At 36.7% G+C, this 20,560-nt stretch overlaps 2 protein-coding genes across 2 annotated transcripts in view; both read right to left on the reverse strand.

The window, feature by feature from the left end:
* Positions 1–18,018, reverse strand: arhgap25 (Rho GTPase activating protein 25). The gene is made up of 11 exons (XM_084414208.1): positions 14,376–18,018; positions 10,295–10,494; positions 9,733–9,814; positions 9,467–9,580; positions 7,072–7,276; positions 4,783–4,915; positions 4,636–4,709; positions 4,416–4,537; positions 3,689–3,849; positions 2,072–2,685; positions 1–1,046 (listed from the first exon to the last, which is right to left on the reverse strand). Exons 1-11 carry the CDS (start codon positions 14,437–14,439, stop codon positions 845–847), a joined length of 1,971 nt encoding a protein of 656 aa, XP_084270334.1. The 5' UTR covers positions 14,440–18,018; the 3' UTR covers positions 1–844.
* cds2 (CDP-diacylglycerol synthase (phosphatidate cytidylyltransferase) 2) overlaps positions 17,144–20,560 on the reverse strand; it is an 18,717-nt gene continuing 15,300 nt past the window's right edge. The window contains exon 13 of the mRNA XM_084414209.1: positions 17,144–18,170. Coding sequence (XP_084270335.1) covers positions 18,038–18,170 — 133 coding nt within the window. The 3' untranslated portion in view covers positions 17,144–18,037. The remainder of the gene's footprint in view (positions 18,171–20,560) is intronic.

The raw sequence follows: 20,560 nt of genomic DNA on the forward strand, positions 1-20,560 counted from the left end.
GCCAGATAAAACTGTTTACTTACTGACAGTAATCCACATTTTTTGTCCTTTTCACCAAATTGTTCACAGACTCCAATGGAGTCTAATGCAGTCTAGCGATCACATAAATAATAACTATTTTAAAACTCTGCACACAATAGTTCTTTCATTTATTATTTATAATTAAAGGTGGAAACAATTTTCTCTCTGTTGAAAAAAATGGCTTAAACCTAAGATGCTTTTCTGGCCTTACCCAGCTAAAATATGTTCTAAGAACTTTTTACCAATGTTCAAATTAAAGGGGTGGTTGAATATGATTTACCCTTTTCTAACTTTAGTTAGTGTGTAATGTTGCTGTTTGAGCATAAACAACATCTGCAAAGTTACAACGCTCAAAGCAAAGGGAGAGAAATTGCTTTTTAAGGACTACCGACATTCCTCTCTAAAATTTACATATGTACTATGAATACTATGTGCTAACTATCCATTAGAAAATACTATGAACATTTCAACAGAAATAATTAAATAGTCTTTATAAATCTCTAAACTGTTCAGTCCAATACTGCATAATTTCAGAGTTCACATCTTGTCATGTTACAAATTACAATCCCAATGTGAAACCAAATAACTAGATCATATCTATAATTTCTGTACATAAGGTGTCAGACATTGTAGAGATTTTACATCTGCCAAATCATGGACAGAAACTGAGAGATGGACATTACCACTGGTCTTATTTCATGAAGACATTATTCATAGCAGTTCAAGGTGTAAAACACAATGGAGTTGTCCAGATAGCTCGTCTTGTACTCCTGTGAGAAACTAGACAGGACTAAGCTTGAACTTTGTTTGTTTGATAGTGTCACTAAGATGGTCCACCAGTGGGTCTGTTGAGGAACTCCTGAATCTCTCTGTTGAGCTGCTCATTGCGTGTGAGAGCTTCGTCCCTGCTGCGCTCTGTGTTGCGCAGTAAGATCTCTAATGCAGCTTTGCGGCGTCTCTCTGCCTCTAGTTCTGCCTGCAACTCTACCACTGTAGCGCTCAGCTCTTTGTTCTTCTGCTGGAGACTAAAGGTACAAACACACACACACACACACACAATATACATTTATATATTATCAACATTAATAATAATAATAATTGTTCCAAATCAGCATATTAGAATGATTCCTGAAGGATCATGTGACTGAAGACTGGAGTAATGGCTGCTGAAAATTCAGCTTTTCTCTTACAAGAATAAATTAGCTCTCCAATAAGTTTTATTTATTTGATCTTTTATATATTATAATTATATGTATTTAATACAGGGATGGGCAACTTCAGTCCTGGAGGGCCACTGTCCTGCAGAGTTTGGCTGTTTCTCAATTCCAAGAACGCAGAGAACGGACTTGTGTTCTTGTGGAGACCGGTCTTGCCAAGCTTCCTTGGAAGAACGAACTCGGAACCGGCCGCAATGACTTCTGGGACACCAGGCGAGTACTAGCTCAAGTCTGCATTCGATGCATCCTCGGTATCAAGAACACATCCGGGTTCTTTCATGCGTCCTCTGTACTTGCGTTCTTGAGAATTGGGTCTGAACTTTGACGGTTAATGATGACGTAAAACGAGAACACAAGGACGCAAGATCGCTGAAGAACGCATATTGAGAAACACCCTTTAGCTCCAACCCTAATTAAACACACCTGAACAAGCTAATCAATGTTTTCAGGATTACTAGATTACCTTTGCCAGGGTTGGAGCTAAACTCTGCAGGACAGTGGCCCTCCAGGACCGAAGTTGAACATCCCTGATTTAATATATAATATTTTATTTAATATAAAATCTGGGTGTTCTGGGTGGTCGCTAGATGGTTTCTAGGGTGTATATGTGGTTGCTAGGTAGTGGTTACTTACTGGGCCACATAGAAAGAGCTCATTCCCAAGTCTCTGACATTCTAGCCCTTAAATGTCTTTATAATGGATTTTTTTGTCTGTTTTATTGTCTGGCGTGCAAAAATCTATGTCTGAAGGATGTTTGTTCAAATCCCTGACCCTTAGCAAACACTGTTAATTACTGTGAGGCAAATATTTAGCAGGTATGTACTGTGCTATACCTGCTGATGATGTTTGTTGAGTCTGTGTTTTCTTGCTGTGCTGCATTGCTTTTCTGTAGAGCAGGGTCTACTGGTGCTGCTGGTTTCTCTCTGCTCAAAGCCACCACACTCTCCTCGTTTCTCGGCTGAGGTTTGGGCAGGGGGGCTGTGATCTGTGCCTGTGTTTTTGGAGCGTCTATCTGCTTGACAACAACATTGCTACCTGTCTTACACAAGCCTGTGTCCTCTGTGTCCGTTTGTCCTTCCACTTTTTCCTTTTCACTTTTCTGATCTCCAGAAAATAGTGTCACTTTCTGCAGGTCGAGTAACTTAAAGATGTCCTCCGAGAATGTTTTCTCGTCATTCTCGTTAAAGCTCTCCTGGAACCTGCTCCAACGATCCCAAGTGGGCTCACGGCCTGTTCTTCCCGCTGCCGGACAGCCCAAGCTGGGTAGAGTTTGCGTCCTCTTTCTGGGGCTGTCGGGCCACGGGTCCATTGTGGGCGAAAATTCAGAGGAAGGAGAAAGAGGTGTGTCTTCTGACCCTGCTTCAGATGACCACTCGTCCCTCTTCTCATCCTCAGGCGTGTCTACTTCCTCTTCCTCCGGAGATTCAGACAGGGAGGACACTTCACACTTTGAGAAAAGAGTGATACGATCAGTTAAGAGGTGCAGGTGTGAAAGTAATGCTGTGAAAGCTCAAAAAAAAAGTAAAAAACCTTTAAAGAACAGTAGATGTTTTCTTAAATATGACTAAATTGTCAATTTCATGCCTACAAACTAAAAATACTTCCAGCCATTTTTCCAGCTTTTTTTTTATTTTTATTTTTTTTAAATAAATTACATTATAACGTTAGCCTCATAGCATAATTGCCTAAGTCATTTTTTGGCCAAATTGTGATATCTGCCTAACTTTACTGTCCTACCACTGCTGCAAAACTTGTCTTGTTTTCCAAAAACATTGAAATATGACTTAGGCAATTATGCTATGAGGCTAACGATAAATAATGTAACATCTAACTGCTTAAAATTTATGAAGAAAATGTGAAAATAATTGTTACAAAGAGCAATTTCTAGCTGAATATTTTAGAACTGATTAAATATTTTAAGATTTTTAAATTGCCTGTTATTTTCTAGCATAAAGACAATTCTATATTTAAAACTTTTATACACTAGTTCAACGAGTAAAAAAAAATTTTTTTTTTACTCAGCAAGGACATTAAATTGAACTTTAAAAGAAATGTATAATGTTACAAAAGATTTCTATTTCAAATAAATGCTGTTCTTTTGAACATATTCATCAAGACCTTCTGGAGAGAAAAAAAAAAAGAAAAAAAAAAACCTTGAGCACCAAATCAGCGTATTAGAATGATTTCTGAAGGATTGGAAGACTGAAGTATTGACACTGAAAATTCAGCTTTGCCATCACAGTTATAAATTACATTTGAAAGTATTTTAAAATAGAAAAAAAAAAAACAATATTACTATTTTTCAAAAAAATTTAAAGGTAGTGTAATATTCAAAAATTTTCCATGATTTATTAATTTTACAGGCCTACAAATCACAATTCGGAAATAGCCTGATATTTCTTACTTAGTTTTCCATGTATATGGAAGTTGTTAGATAATGTGATCGGTACCTCTGCAGACTCCCAGCCCACAAAACTGCGAGGGTTACTGGTCTTCTTGCTTTTGTTTTTCTTGCTGGGAAGAGGAGACGGCAGCTTATCTTTGGAGGGTGGGAAAAGATGCTCATGGTGTCTGATCATAACCGTCATTACCTTCTGTATCATGGGAGTTCCTGTTTATGTGAGCAAGAGGTGAGAGCACGGATCATTACCACTGCAATGTGTTAACCAATAACACCGTACTTGTTATCTTATTCTTTGCAGTTCAGGTTAAACACCCCATGAATTTCCAGTGTTAATGCATCTCTAGCTGAAACAAAGGACTTTTTTTTAGGCAATAGCCTTTAGTTTAAAACATATCACCCAACTACTGAACTACAACTAAATATAGCATAAAAAGTAGTGCTATCGTACCATTCTGAATTCAGCCTATGATGTGCTTCTTGGTTTTAGGAACCAGGACATTTTCATTCAAAAGAGCTTTTTATTGGACAAAAATCATTGGAGCAAGAAATGATCAAAATACCTTTTTTAATAAATCAAATATATTTTTAGCAGGTTTACAATATTAAAACTGTATGTACTGTTTAGTTTTGTAATTTCTAATTGTTTAATACAGTACATTAACATTGTATCTATTATATCTGGTAAATATATATTGTATATTTGATTTCCTCATCGGTTATTTTAAAAACAATGTAGGGCATAATGTTTTATGAGTCTTAGGATGATAACTGACCCTTCATCATACTGATGGCGTCCTCCACTTGCGGTTTGAACAGGTTTACCCCCATCACTGTGGCCAGATTCTCAACACTCATCTTATTCACCTTTGAGTTTTGTTGGACCTCAAAAAGGAATCTGCATTAACAAATATGGATATATGTCAGCATTTCACACAGTTTACTGTTATCAATGTCTGATCTGTTTTTACACTCTTATAGTAACTCATACAGTACCTGCAGATGTAACTAAGGAGGTTGTAGTTCACTTTTGGTAAAAGGCTGATTTGTTTCTCCAGCTTTTCTTTGCCCTGGAATTGATCATATTGCAATTAGTCAAAGAATCCTTACTCATCTGCTATACTTTGTGAATGTGATTCTCACAGTTGCAGTGGTGGCATCCAGCATCAGAGTGCTGTCAAGGAAGTCCTGATACTGAGTCCATGGCACAACAGGTTCAGGAAGCTCTCTGAGGTACAACTTGAGTAAGGACCCCACCGTGTGGACATCAGTGTCACTGCAGGGAGAAGGTATAAACAAAGTTTGACATTCAGTCATTATTACAGTATACTATTATTGTTTTCAGACAATTATTGTGTGTGTGCTTTAGAAAGTGAAAAAAGTTACTTGTCGAATGTATATGTGCGTGTGTTGAATGGCAAGATCTCTGTTAGTCAGGACAGGATGTGGCTCAGCCGCAGATCATCGATGTGTGCCAGGTTCCTCTGAAATACTGTGCTACTGTCACTCTAACTCTCATGCTTTTGCACATCTCTCTCTCTCTCTCTCTCTCTCAGATCTAGTTTAAACTTTCTGGGTCAAACCCTTTACCTATGCTACTTCCTCAAAAAGTCTGTGAAGACTATAGTGCTGTGTTTCACCATAAATGGTCATGCAGAGTGTGGTTATCCACATAAAATCCCCATTCGCATGCATACTTTAAAAAACACTGCAAAAATAGAAGTCTGGAAACCAATGGTCATCTGACACAGGTACAAAAATCATATGAAAATGAAATATTTTAGTAGAGGATGGTTATTTATTGTTGGACATTTATTTAATAATTTGATTTATTTAATAATCTCTTCAAAGTAACCTGATGTTATTACAAACAAAATAAACAAAATTATAATAAAAATACATTAAGTTTTTAACATATACACTATCATTCACAAAGAAATTAATTCATTTATTCAGCAATGACCCATATAATTGATCAAAAGCGACAGTAAAGACATTTATAATGTTACAAAATGTATATATAATATAATGTTTTTTTGAGGTTGCAATAAGGATGCATTCAATTAGGTAAAGACATTACAACAGATTCATATTCCAAATAAATGCTGCTCTTTTGAACTTCCTATTCATCAACTCCTGTTTTTATTTAAAAAATATATATATATATTAACAAGAATAAGAAATATTTCTTGAGCAGCAAAGCAGCATATCAGAATGATTTCTGAAAGATCATGTGACACTGAAGACTGGAGTAATGATACTGAAAATTCAGCTTTGCCATCACAGGAATAAATTACATTTTAAAATATATTAAAATAGAAAACAGTTATTTTAAATTGTAATAATATTTCTGCATGTTTTATCAAATAAATGTAGCCTTGGTGAGCATAACAGACTTCTTTCAAAAACAATAAAAATATGAACACGACCCCAAACGTTTGAAAGGTAGTGTACTATGGTAATATCTTAGTATCCTTTGAAATACTTTGTAAATGCCATGTAATTATTCAGTAGAATGGTATAGAAGGCCTCACTGGTTTCCATGAGGTGAAACCCAAAGGCCTACACTGCCTACTAGCTGCACAAATATAAAAACATTTTAATAATTATTTTTTATATATATGGGAGTTTACAGCAGTGACAATGACATTCTATAACCGAACTCGCTCCAGTAAATTTTCCAGACTCACAACCTCATCTCGGCGAAGCCCTGCTGTGCAAACAAAACCGGACTGGACAACTAGTTTTCTGTAAGGTTATACAGTGCAAGAGAGCCCTTCTGTGGATATAATCTGTGTGTCATCTGAAGGTTTTAGATCAGTTTTGTGGTCTGAGCATGACGCAAATGCTCCTCTTTCACTCGGGTATTAAAGCCGCTGTCAGTTAACTTGACAGATGAACGTGCGCATCGACTTTTTGTCATTTCAAATGTGATAAGACTTTACACTTTTATTTATGTCGCCATCTTTGCAATTCCTTTAGTCACTGTCACCATGATTACAGTTGATAGATACAATTGCACGTTCATACATACAGTGTTGTAAGCTGCTATGTGAACGGGATATTTCGACACTCAAATACTCACATCATACTCAAAACTGTCCATGGTAAAAGAAAAAAAAAAGATTTCACTGGTGTTATCAAGGATTTTTTAGTTAGAAAAACAAGGAAGAAACATTTCTAAAGTTATGTCATTTGAATTCATTCATATTAGCGTACAAATTGAAAAGTCTGTGTGTTGACTAAGTGACATTCGTTTTTGTAGCCCAGGGGTCTCTGGTTATCTTAATGTGCCCCATATATTAGTGTTACCATTGCATACCATTACTAACCTATGGTACCACCATAATACTTTTTTGTAAACGTATGCTTTACTCAAATCAGTTCTCTACTACACTATCCCTGAGCCGTTCTAGACATGTGAAACTTTACCTGGGGAAAGAGGGTCTTTCTCCAGCATCAAAGGCCTCTCTGAACTGCTTGACCTGGTTGTCCTGTCCTGGCAGGCGAAAGATGCCCTCCTCATTCAAACCATGCTCTCTGATGAATTCAGCGCACTTCTCCACCAGGATGGGCACCAGTCGATGCCCAAATTTCTTCTCATAAACCATGATGTCTGAAAGGCTCTTTCCAAAGACTTTGAAGAAAGAAACATAACTCTTCTATTGCATAGCAGTGGGAGTCCATGGATTCATATCGTTATGAATAAAACACCCTTTGGACATTATACATTAGACACACAGCCAAGTTATGGTAAACAAGAGGCAAATGATTAGGGCAAATGATTGTTTGGGGTGAACTATCCCTTAAGGAAGCACAATGTATAGGACATTGTGCTTCCTTAAGGGATAGTTCACCCCAAACAATTCTGTCATTAACTCACCCTCATGTCGTTCCAAACCTATAAGACTTTCGATTCATCTTTGGAACACAAATGAATCTCTGAAGAGCTTTCTGTCCCTCCATTGACAGCTATTCAACTACCACTTTGACGCTTCAAAAAGTTCATAAAGAGATCATAAAACTAATCCATATGAATTGAGCGGTTTAGTCCAAATGTTTTGAAGAGACACGATTGCTTTATATGATGAACAGATTTAATTTAGGCTTTTATTCACATATAAACATTCATCAACTCGCATATTAGTTGTGGTAAACGGAAGCCCAAGCATGTTCGGTTGTCCTATGACACCCGATGTACCCGTTACATCATAAGAAGAAGGGCATCTACGCTAATGTTAGTCTTTCTGCTTATCCCGAGGTTCACTGTAATCAGCTGGATCCAGGCTGTATCCAGATCAGATGGTGGACCTGCGCCTAGACACGACCACAACGCATCCCTGAAGTGTCAGCGGAGATTGTGTCAACTAGAGACTCCCCTGTGAAGGCCTCATGGACACGACAGCCATCAGCACTGATCCTCAACAAACTTGTCTCCATACCGGCGTGATGACTCAGATCTTCAACCAGATGGAACCGGATAACATTCTGATTGTTCCAAACCAATCTGACTTCTGACCTATAATGCTGCCTGAATCATAACTTGATAACATCATACACGGTTACTGGGTTCTCCCAAGGTTTTTTTTCTCCATTCTGCCACCTGATGGAGTTTTGGTTCCTTGCCACTGTCGCCTTTTTCCACCTTTGTTGCCATTGGCTTGGCTTGCTTAGTTGGGGACATTCAATTTTACATTTAATTTAATATTCAACAATAATATTGATCTGCCTGCATTTACACTATTATACAAGAACTGAACTGAGCTGGACGATGACATCACAGTTTACTCCAGAGCGGCTATATATAAATGAACTAAATTAATAACTTTTTTAAAACAAAAATAAACATCACTGAACTTACTTAAGCTGGACTGTGACGCTATTTTCTTCTGGAAACAAACTTTTTTTGCATTATTTTCCTGTTATCTCTGTAAAGCTGCTTTGAAACAATCTGTATTGTAAAAAGCACTATATAAATAAATGTGACTTGACTTGACTTGTGAAGGTTCATTCTCGTGTGTTACGCAGCAGGTTTGGGCTTCTGCAAGAACCAATGAGGTTCATTCTCGTGTTAAGCAGGTTCGGCTGAGCTTCTGTTTATGTTTGCTGATCAATATGTGAATAAAAGACTAAATTCAATCTGTCCATCATATAAAGCGATCGAGTCTCTTCAGAAAATTTGGACTAAACCGCTCAATTCACATGGATTAGTTTTACAATCTCTTTATGAATCAAAGTAGTACTTGCGTGGCTGTTGATGGAAAGAAAGAAAGCTCTCAGATTTCATCAAAAAGATCTTCAATTGTGTTCCGAAGATGAACGAAAGTCTTATGGGTTTGGAACGACATGAGGGTGAGTAAATGATGACAGAATTTTCATTTTTGGGTGAACTAAACCTTAAAAATGTTTAGGTTGGTCCAGCTGTTGAGCCATTCATACCATTCATATAAACTGTAAATACGAGTGGACTGTCTCGGCCTTGCACGGTCTCTGTTTGCAAGATTTAGTCAGTCATTTAGTTAATTCCTTCATCCAAAGTGACTAATATGTATTTTTTACAGGGACTTACTATAGGGACAGTCCCTCTGAAACAATCTAAGCGTGCAGTAAACAAAACCACATTGTTATGTTTTAGGGATAAAGGAAATGTCTGTAAAATGTAACAAATAATCTTCTGGCAGCAAATGAAAAGGTAGCTTTCCGTTCTTCCACAGATCTTTTCTTACAGTGTGGAAGAAAATGAGTGTATATTAGAACCTCCTCAATCTATCATTAACCTTATAGACAAATATGTATGGTATATTTTTTTATGACGAACAATAGATACCTCCATTGGACCGTGATCCAATGGCCTTCCGGATGGAGCGCACCCACTCTTCCATCTCGCTCTGACTGGTCGCCATGAGAACATAGGCATCTCGCTCCCGATCTGTACTGCAACCTGTGGCATCAGGGACACAAGAAAAAAACGTTATGATATTGCCTTCCAACACATATAGTAGCCCATGAGATCATCTTATACACTGTAAACAACTAGCATATATAACAGGCCTGTGACACACAGTGCTACAGAAGTATAAAAAAAACCCTCACCTGGTATAATCTCAAACAGGAATTTATCATCTGCATTTGATGGCAGCTCATTAACTTGGCATGAGAACAAAGGTATGGTTCCCTGAGATCAAAATGAGACAAAAGGGAATAGTTACAGACAGTTACGTCTGATTAAATCTTAAGTGGTAAATAAATATCATAAATACAAATACATAATTTTAAATAAAAAAACATATTTTGTTAGAAAGCTTTAGTTTCATTGTTATTTGTTTTCGAATATCAATATTAGTTTGGCAACATTTTGATGACATAGCGAGACTCAGAAGTTTAAGACCACACTGAAAATCGAGGAAATCAAGATATAATTTGAACATAATATTTAAATTGAACTTTTTATTTAAAAAAAAAATGTAAACGCAGATTAAATAATTAGTTTTAGTTTAGTTATTTGACTGACAGAAATGGCATTGCATGAAAAAAAACATTGCATAGGCTACAGTTAAAACCTCAGGAATGAAGAAATAAAAATATGCATTACAAAATAATAATAATAATATAAAAATCTCACTGTTTCAATCACTTATGCTTGCATGCCTCCTACCTGGAGAGCGCTCTCTCTGTCGTCCTTATGGTATGTGAGAACGTTTCCTCTCAGCACAAAGAAGCGCAGCTGCCAGTTCTTCACGATGGATCTCTGCTTCTTCAGCCAGCCTGTTTTCAGAGGTTTCTCCATTGATTTCTTAAAACCAGTGTGAGTGGATCCAGGGCTCCCTTCCCCAGGTATAACACTCTTGGAGCGTGCTGAGTGGAAACCGACAACAAGTAGGCAGAGAATAAGAAACGAATACGCAGAGGAGTCCGACTTGCAGAAAGTGAAATCACCTTTGACTGATATAATTTAGTGAGTCTATATTTATATCATGAAAACACCATGAAGTGTGGTGAATGTCAGTGGTAACTCTCCGAACCCAGCAGCTTCCTGCATGACAAACATTTGCAGACTGGCTTTGATTATCGAAGTACTGAAGAAAATGTCCTGCTGTAACTTTAGGACCATCACAAATGAAAAGGACAGCTCTGCCTGGAACAATACAATACCATGCACTTTCGATGTTACTGTGCAATAGATTATTTCAGGTCAAAAGGGTATTATTGGATTTTGACTCTTTCACACAGGGGTTTTAAGAAGTGAAACATCAAAGTTGAACATCTCATTGTTCAAAGATTGCCCTTTTCTACCTTGAGAAACCTAATGGAGTTCTCAGTTGTTTCACTCAAGAATAAACCTTCTGCTAACATATATATATACACACACACACACACAGGTTGACCTACAATAAGAGTGCAGAGCTCAGAAAGTTTGGTTCCGAAAAAAAAAAGAATAACCCTACTGAAATAAATATATGGTTTGCTGGTTTTAGTAGGTTTCCAAGACAGGTCAAACTGGTCTGTTGGCTTTTAGAGTGGTTTTGGACACTTTTCCACTGGTCAGGCTCAGAGATCAGATGGCTGCCAGACCAAACCAGCTAAAGCCAGCTTAAATCAGTGAATACCAGCCCAAAAATGTATGGTTTTTTTTCAGCAGGAGAAATTTTTTTTTCATTGAAATAGTTACTGGAGTTTGATTGCCGACTTAATTGCAAGTATCTTTGTACACTTGAGAATAGTGTGAAAAGAATTTGTTTTAAATTCTCAGAAAAACCTCCATTTGTGTTTCATTTAAGCCCATTGGTGTCTGCAAGAGACAACTAAGAGACTAAAGACATCTAATTTGTGATTTTGCTTTCTGACAGGATAGCCCATAGTAAACAGAGGGTGGGGTAGGTAGAGAACCTTGTGATTGAGAGATAAGAAAAAACAGAGATGTTCAGGGTGGTAGAAAATATGAAAACCATACAAGCATTGCAATCAGCATTCATCATAGTGAAAGCTGCTCAGTGAAGCCACAAACACTTGACTTCATGTGAGTCTCTTTGATAAGAAAACATCTACAATAAATACATCTCTAAATAGCAACCAATCAGCCATTATCTAATTGACAAGAGATGGTGTCACGTTGATTTAAGCAGCTTGAAGCTTTTGTCGTCAAATTCACTATAACCCATTGAGAACAGAGGAAAGGGCAGAAGAGAGAGAACTAAGATAAACAGGAAGTTACAAGCTCATCAGCAACAGGAAGTAGAGTTTTTGAAAGATCCCCACCTAACGCCAGCTTCTTTGGTCTATTTAGAGAAGATCTTGCCTGATGGAGAGCACGGACCACTGTTCTCTCTCCTGGACCACAGGCCCACACACATTGACCTCACCCAAGTCTATGACACACGCAGGGATCAGGGGAGCTTTTATGGTGGGGAAGGGAATTGAGTAGGTTGAAACTCCCTATAAATTACCAAGGAGATCATAGCAAAGATGCAAGAAGCTGTTTGCGTCAGGCCGAGCTGTTCTGCGTCAGGTTTAAGTGTGTGACATTAGTGAAAAGGGAATGTTGATCATTCACGTTCAGCAGCTCAGATGCTGTTATTGTCTCTGGCTGAGATGCACAATTTAATAGTCTAGCAGCTAAAATCAACATTCAACTAAAATACACATTTTAAAATAAGAATTCATCAGTGCATGTTATTCCAAAGAAGAAGAAAAAAAAGTTTAATCTTTCATTAAAAGATCTTACTTCACTCCTGAAACAACTTTCAACTTATCATTTGACATCACTATCCTCCACTTTTTTATTTCCCTATACCAATTCCTGATGGATAAAGTCAAGACCTGTCTTTTTTTCATTAAATACCGTTTCACTAATGCATCATATGGGTTTCAAATTTCAGATGCACAATAACAAAATATGAAAGGTTGGAAGGTATTTATTTTATGGATGGTAACTGATAAATGGCTGATATAAAATTTCTAAATAGTTTTCAAAAAATCTAAACAGTTTAAATAAATATTAATACAGTAAACATGGTAAATGGCTGATAATAAATTTCTAAATAGTTTTTTAAAAATCGAAATAGTTTAAATGTATATTAATACAGTAAAAAATATTTCTGTTATGGCTGGTAACTGATAAAAGGCTGATTTAAAATTTCTAAATAGTTTAAAAAAATCTAAATAGTTAAATATTAAAACTAAAAATATATATATGTTATCGCTGGTAACTGATAAATTGTAAATAACTGATCAAATTTCTAAAAAAATATATAAAAAATCTAAATAGTTTAAATAAATAAAAGGAAAAAGATAAAAAAATAATCAGTAATTTAAATTTGTAACTTAAATCAATAATTTCAAATGCTACAAGTGAATATCACAGCATTAGAATGTTCACTATGAAAGATAGATATTCATTTTGAGAAAATGATTAATAATTAAATTGTATTAATATAATTATAAGTGTAATTAATATTGTTAATATTTTAACATTATATGGGAAACGATAATGCACATTTAAATATCCAACAACAACTGATTTAAAACAGTGACTGATACAAAAATAAAATGATAAAATAATAATGAATATCTGCCTAAAATTGATATCTTAAAACATGTCTGCTAAATATCAAGTTATAATACAGTAATAACAAAAATGTGAAGCCACCAATGTAAAGAAAACTATCACACAGCAAGAAACACTCGCTCTCATAAACTGGCCTCAATTATCATACAACGCCTGTGTCGTCCATTGCAGATAGGATACTGCAGAGAACATTAACCAAATACCTTGTAATGGGCTGCATAATAGATAATTACCTAGCATAATAATGCTGACATTTTGAGCTGAGACCGAGCATGTTTCTCAGACAAAAGTGAGTGTTGCAGTGTCTTCCTGCCTGCATGAAGATTAAACACAGAGGAAATCACAAATGCTTTGCATCTCCACCAGACAGAGCAGAATGAGACCAGAAACACCACAAGTCACCATCACATACAACCATAAAACTGCCTCGTTTTATACTCGATTGCTCCATAAAGCTGGTGAAAGACATGCTTTAACTCTTAGCAATACATTTAAGCTACACTCCATTTTAAGGTGACGTAGTTACATGCTACTACATGTACTTACTATAGTAATAACAGTAAATTACAAGTAACTAACCCTAAAACAAACACTAACCCTAACTCTATAGTAAGCAAGTACAATGTAACTACGTCACCTTAAAATAAAGTATAACCGAGATTTTAAACAGCCTGGAGATGAATGAGAACATGTAGTCAAATCAGTAAAGTAGTATTAGTAAAGTGGGCTAGTCAAGTACTAGAAACAATCTTGTCACAACACATCAAAATATCCAACAAATCAAAAAGAGGTTATGGGATTCAACCGAATTACAAGGAAACACATGCGTGTAGCAGATTAGAAGAGCTCAAGAGAATTATATAGCCTCAGGGTGAACGCTCAACAATCACTATGCCACTTATTTCTGTGATTTACAGATACTGTAAAATCCAAGATACACTAAACACATCTGGCCATCACGGCCCAGTTAATTACATTTATCATCAAATAAGTCACACATTACATGAGCCAGTGTAGATCAAACCTCTAGTTCCTAGTGACAGGAGGCCTGCTGTGTCAATGAGATACAAAGGATAACACAGAAATCTACCCACTTGGCCAACTGAAATTCCTAAAACACGGAAAAGACTTTGACCTTTGACCACACACCCAAACGCACAGTGTCACTCACCTATCTTGGCAGTTTCAGCTCTGAATGTGCTGAAGTCCCAGTTGCGAGGTAGTCTCAGAGACATTTCTTCAATTTTAGACAAAGGGTTACACACACAGAGACACACACGCACACATTCTCTCGGTCGCACGCACACAAACAAACAAACAAACACAAAACATACAGTGAATTCTAAGAGTACATTCTTTCCAGTCAGCCCCTCTTCTCCTCTTTACTTCCTCCTTCCTCTGCTGATCTGATGCCTCTTCTCTTTTTTTTTTTTTTTTTACTTCCAAACACGTTGAATCTTGCCCCTCTGCTTGCCTGTAGATTTTGTGCGACCAAATCAAGTTATTTTTAAATTATTACATCAAGCATGTCTGTCAGACTGTAAAGAAATGAAAGAGAAGCACTGTCATCATACCCACAATCTTCTTGTGCTGAGGAAGTGAGTGGCAAATGCAAGAAAACCACAGAAAAATAATGAATTTTAACACAGGCGAACATGCAGGCTACAATTGTGCAGGATGTACCTCAATCAGTGAGGCCAACTTCATCTCAGACATTTTTCATTCTCTTGAAGAGATGCAACATGCAGATCTTCTGATAGTATGTTAACATCTAAAACGGACACACAAAACTGTAATCATAAAAAAAAAAAAATGCATCTGGCATAGAAAAGGAAGTTCAAACAGCAGGAAGAAGATTTATATTTATATATATGCTGAGCTTTCCTCTTTATTAACCATTTACAATGAGCAAATCACTGTACACAAAGCGGCAGGGAAAGCACATTTATCTGCTTTATCAAAAATTACAAAACAAAATACATCAGAATTACAGACCATTATACTCAATGACAAATAATAACAACAGCATATTGACCTGTTGTTGTTCATTTGTTCAACAGAGAGGAGTTTTGTTTTGCTTATCATAGGCAAACTAAAAGAAAGAATGGGCTTTAGCATTTCTGTTTTCAGTTTAATGGCTAACACTTTACAATAAGGTCTCATTAGTGCATTAGCTAACATGAACATGAATGAGCAATACATTTGTTAGAGTATTGATTACTGTTTGTTAACGTTAGTTAGGCCTAATAATTGTTCACTCAGGTCCATTAAATAATATTAACATAAGCTTTGATTTCACAATGTATAAGTAAATGTTGAAATTAACATTAACTAAGATTAACTTGTGTAGGCCCAGTTAACTAATGTAACCTTATTGTAATTTTAATGGTAGGCTAATGAATAAATCGCCAGAAACACAGATAAAACAACTGCACTGCAGTCAGTTTCTCTTTGACACTACAAGAGACCGCTACATTCGCATCATTTCTAAGAAGTATAAAATGTCACGGCAGCGTTTACGGAAACGGAATCAATGTATTAAATAAAAAAGCAAGCCTCGTTTCCCTAGTGTTAACCACACATGAAAAACGACGGGTTAGCGTCCTCTATTGGCTATGAATGGCACGCGTCAAATACTAATCACAGAAACGAAACGAGCCAGATTTTTTTTAAACATGCATTTAACACTTTCATAATTTTGTCTCTTTACTAATGTTTATGGTCATCGCACACAAACGCACTCCTGACATCAGTGGTTGCACAGTAACATCACGGGTCTGTAAACTCTCTCTGTTGTGTTGACTAGAAAACATTGAAATTGCTCTGCTAATGTCTGGACTTTGTACGCTAATGTTTCAGCACAGGGGCCTATACATACACAGAGCACAGACTGGCTTAGAGGACCATTAAACACAGTAAAAGATAAGAATAGAATCATCTCTACGTCAAACATATACAGTATACTATATAATCTTATATAATAACAATGTATGCAATTCTAATAAAATCAATATCTAATAATTTGATCAAATCAAGACATCGAGCTGAACTAATAAAGTACAACGTTAAAGAAAAAAATCTGCACCACATAACAGATGAATATCACAACTTTAGTGTTTTTGTGTACTGAATTGAAAAAAAAACATGCATTTATGGTGGATGGGGATATGGAGGGGCTTCATATAGTATACACTGATTTACACATTGACTGCTGTGCTTGTTACGTCAGCAGTGAAAAGCAACATAAAATTGAAACCTGCTATAAAAGACTCTTACTTAAGACTTGTATATGGATTGGGCTGTCCATCAAACAAAAGCAAGACATTGATTCTGAATGTCTTCCATTGAAAGATGAAAAAGTAATTGAAAAAGTAACTATCACTGGAGACTCAGATAATAAGCTGCCTATTTATCTCTCAAGATCTGTGGGTATAGAAATGTTTTTTAAACAAAAAAATGAGATTAAAATACCTCAGGTATGACTTGCCCAAGTTTAAATTGCTTATCCAACTTATCAGGTCTGAAAGTATGTGCTCATTTATCTTTAGTGGACCTATAATTTGATTAATCAATGGACCGCACATACAGACGAACCTGAGCTCATTACAACCTCATATGTTATTGTAGCACTACTGTGCTCTCCTTTTTTAAAGCTGCTCAATGACACCCAAGGTTTCCTTTTGAAAGTAAATAAATATAGCTTATGGCACATGTTAATGATCAACATGTATTAGCGGAGAATAAAATACCTTAAGAAAGACACAGAATAGTTCTGACCCTTTATCCATGAGTTTACACAGTAGGTGAAGGTAAAATCAAAACAGATGGAACAGAAATAGACTTTGTCTCATGCAGTGAAAACGGTACAAAATGGTTCATATGAAATGAATTTAAAACCAAAACAGTCATTGAGATTTGATGGCCCAACCTGATCCTTAACTTTTAGCATGTAACAGTTCACAAACACACACAGAAAACTCGTTTACGCTTGACAAAGATTAGCTAGTAACTGCTCAGTGACAATTGAACATTAGGGGAAAGCATCTAGAAATGAACAACAATTCTTGAACATTGAGTGAAATGTCTGTCAACATCTTCCTGTCAAACGCTGAATAATGAAATCTGAATCTTCTCCGTACTGTACCTTCAGGAAGTACAGTATACGTATATTCCCACACATCTGAACTGTAACAGTCACCACCTATTGGGCTGAAGCACATCTTTGATTTCAATGACCATATTGCTTTTAAATATAATGTTACGACAATGTCAAAACCCAAGATCAGGGAAAGAAACATGAATTTACGGCACTCTGCAGTGGAAATTCAAACTTATGATGGTGTATGGAAACACCCGTTAGCACAACAACAAAAAACATGAACAACGGCTAGCCTGAGGTTGAAATGACAGTGTGATGAGCAGTGCATTAAAACAAATAAAACATAAACATTATAAAATATTCAGACAATCTATAGGTACGGAACATTTGTACACAAGTGGAATTGTGCGACTGTAACAATAAATGTCAACGTCTTCTCAATATATATATAATATTCTTTTGTGGCATAAAAGATAAACATAAAACGTTCACCAAAAAAATTAAATGACAAGCAAAAACACTGATTTGTACACGCACTCACTCACTCACTCTTTCTCGCAAACACACTGAAAATGGAATGACCCAAGGTTGTAGTTCAGTTTTCCGTTGTTTCCCTTTCTATGTTACTCGTCTCATCTCCCACTTGTATTCACGCCTGGATCTGTTTCCGTTGCACTCTCCTCCCTCTATCTATGGCTCACTCCGGTGGGATGTCCCTAGGGTGGTCCGAAAAGTTAGGCTGCTTCTTCTAGGGCAGGAAGCAGGCCTTTCTCTGTCAGATGAGCCTTGAGCGAGTTGAAGATGTGGAGCTGTTGGTCTAGTCTCAAAGCAAGAAGCTGTTGGATGACCTTAGAGGGGTTTGGCCCTCTAAAAGAGAGGAAATTTCAAAGCAAACTGATTTTATGCTCTGGAAACACTGACATGATTAAAGATTACTCTGATTGTAAATAACAATGCATGATTATATTAGTCTTTGAAAAACAAACACTAAACCTAACAAGGAACTTGCTTGATAGAATGATAGAGTGCATTAATGTCTGGCCACTTTTTTTTAGCAGTTTTGGTTCCAGAAGTATTTTTTCCATTCTTTTTTCCCATAGGGATTAAAAAAAGAAAGAAAAAAGACTTTGTTAAAGCATTATAAGCCATGAAACTAAGCCAGCCAGGTATGTGGTGAATCACAACATTACATTTTTTTTTATTTAAAGCAAAAAAGTATTTAAAAAAAACAGACAAAACGTATTTTGACAGCATAGCAAGACTGATTATATCATTAGCGGGATTGGGTGTTCCCTGGAAGCTCTTTGGGTGAGATTTGTTCGTTCAGACCAAGGTTATTTTCGTAAACGAAAACTGAAACTAAGACTAAAACTATTGGTCAAAAAACATTTTCGTAAACTGAAATAAAATTAGAAATTCATAATAAATGAAAAACTAAAACGAAACGAAACTAACAACATTTACTGAAAAACTAACTGAAATAAAATAATAATTAGCAAAAATAAATAATCGTTTTCGTATTTAATAAGCTCTTTACTTTGGTGGAAAATCTGACCTGTGGCTGTTTAGGGAAATGCCTGTAAATGGCGCTTCACACACGTGAAGTTGCTGAGGCGATTAACCGCTGTCCTGTGACGCGCTCAATGAAGGACCAGCGAACACATCGCTAGTCCTGAGCGACTGTTCATAAAGGATGCGTCCGTGGCAGTGGAATGGGAAATAATAACTCAAGGTAATGAGACGCAAGTTGAACTTCTTTTTACTTGAGCGAAGCGTTTTTAGAATGTCCTTTCATTTGCGAGACGCGGGTGCAACAGCAAAACAAGTCCGTCAAGCACAAACATACCTTTAAGGTGGTGATGACATGCTTTCATGAAGGTTGACAGGCTGAAAGGTGCTGTTGTTATCTTTGTTTTTACAAAAGATTTTCTGCTAATAATATTGTTATCCATGTGGAGACATGTCCCGGGACACTACACACACACACACACACACACACACACACACACACACACACGCAGACAAACACAGACACACACACACACAGACACACACTCTCTCTCTCTCTCTCTCTCTCTCTTTGTTGGGACTCTCCATAGACATAATGGTTTTTTATATTGTACAAACTGTATATTCTGTCTCCTTACACTAAACCGACCCCTAAACATACCCATCACACACACACACACACACGCACACACACTAACCTGACCCCTAAACCGACCCATTACACACACACACACTAACCCGACCGCTAAACCGACCCATTACACACACACACACACACACACACACACTAACCCGACCCCTAAACCGACCCATCACACACACACACACACTAACCCGACCCCTAACATACCCATCACACACACACACACACACACACACACACACACACACACACACACACACACACACTAACCCGACCCATTACACACACACACACACACACACACACACCCATCACACCCATACCAACATACCCATCTCACACACACACACTAACCCGACCCCTAACCCGACCCATCACACACACACACACACACACACACACACACACACACACACACTAACCCGACCTCTAAACTGACCCATCACACACACACACACACACACACACACACACACACACACACACACTAACCCGACCCCTAAACCGACCCATCACACACATTTGAAAAAAAAACTCATTCTGTGTGATTTAATTTAGGCCCACAGTGACACAAGTCCCCATGAGTGTGTGTGCATTCAGGTTTAAGTCCCCACCACGATAGAAAAACATGTACACACTCATACACACTCACACACTGCATAGATACTTCATTATTTAATCACACTGGCTTCACAGCAGGTTGTCAGATTAATTTAGCTGTTTTTTTATTGTATGTACTAGTGTCACTCTGAAAAAAGTAAACTATGTTTAACAAGATTTCATCTTTAATATGAAGTAGTTTGTCTGTATTATTCATCGTTTTTTTTTTTTTTATATATACTTTTAAGTTCCATTTATTTGGTGCTTTGTTCAATCTCAAACCATTATTTTTATTTTTATTATTAAGATGTCTGCACAAGAGTTAACTGTAATCTCGGCAAACATTAAACTTTGCTGAAATTGTGCGTCTCGCTTTGGTCTACCCTGGAAGTGTTCTGTTTGCTCTGCTAAACTATAATTACTAAAACTAAAACTGAAACTAAATAAAATAAAAACTAAATAGAAATGTGTTTGCAAAATAAAAACTAAACTAAAACTAACAAAA

Source organism: Rutilus rutilus (assembly GCF_951802725.1).
Source record: "Rutilus rutilus genome assembly, chromosome: 7".
NCBI lineage: Eukaryota > Metazoa > Chordata > Actinopteri > Cypriniformes > Leuciscidae > Rutilus > Rutilus rutilus.

Bases quoted from the DNA above. Each gene is read 5' to 3' on its own strand.
- arhgap25 (XM_084414208.1), bottom strand. From the start codon at position 14,439: ATGTCTCTGAGACTACCTCGCAACTGGGACTTCAGCACATTCAGAGCT. The intron at 4,710-4,782 runs GTGAGAATCACA...GATCAATTCCAG, and splicing joins TGGATGCCACCACTGCAACT to GGCAAAGAAAAGCTGGAGAA. The intron at 2,686-3,688 runs GTACCGATCACA...CTTTTCTCAAAG, and splicing joins TGGGCTGGGAGTCTGCAGAG to TGTGAAGTGTCCTCCCTGTC.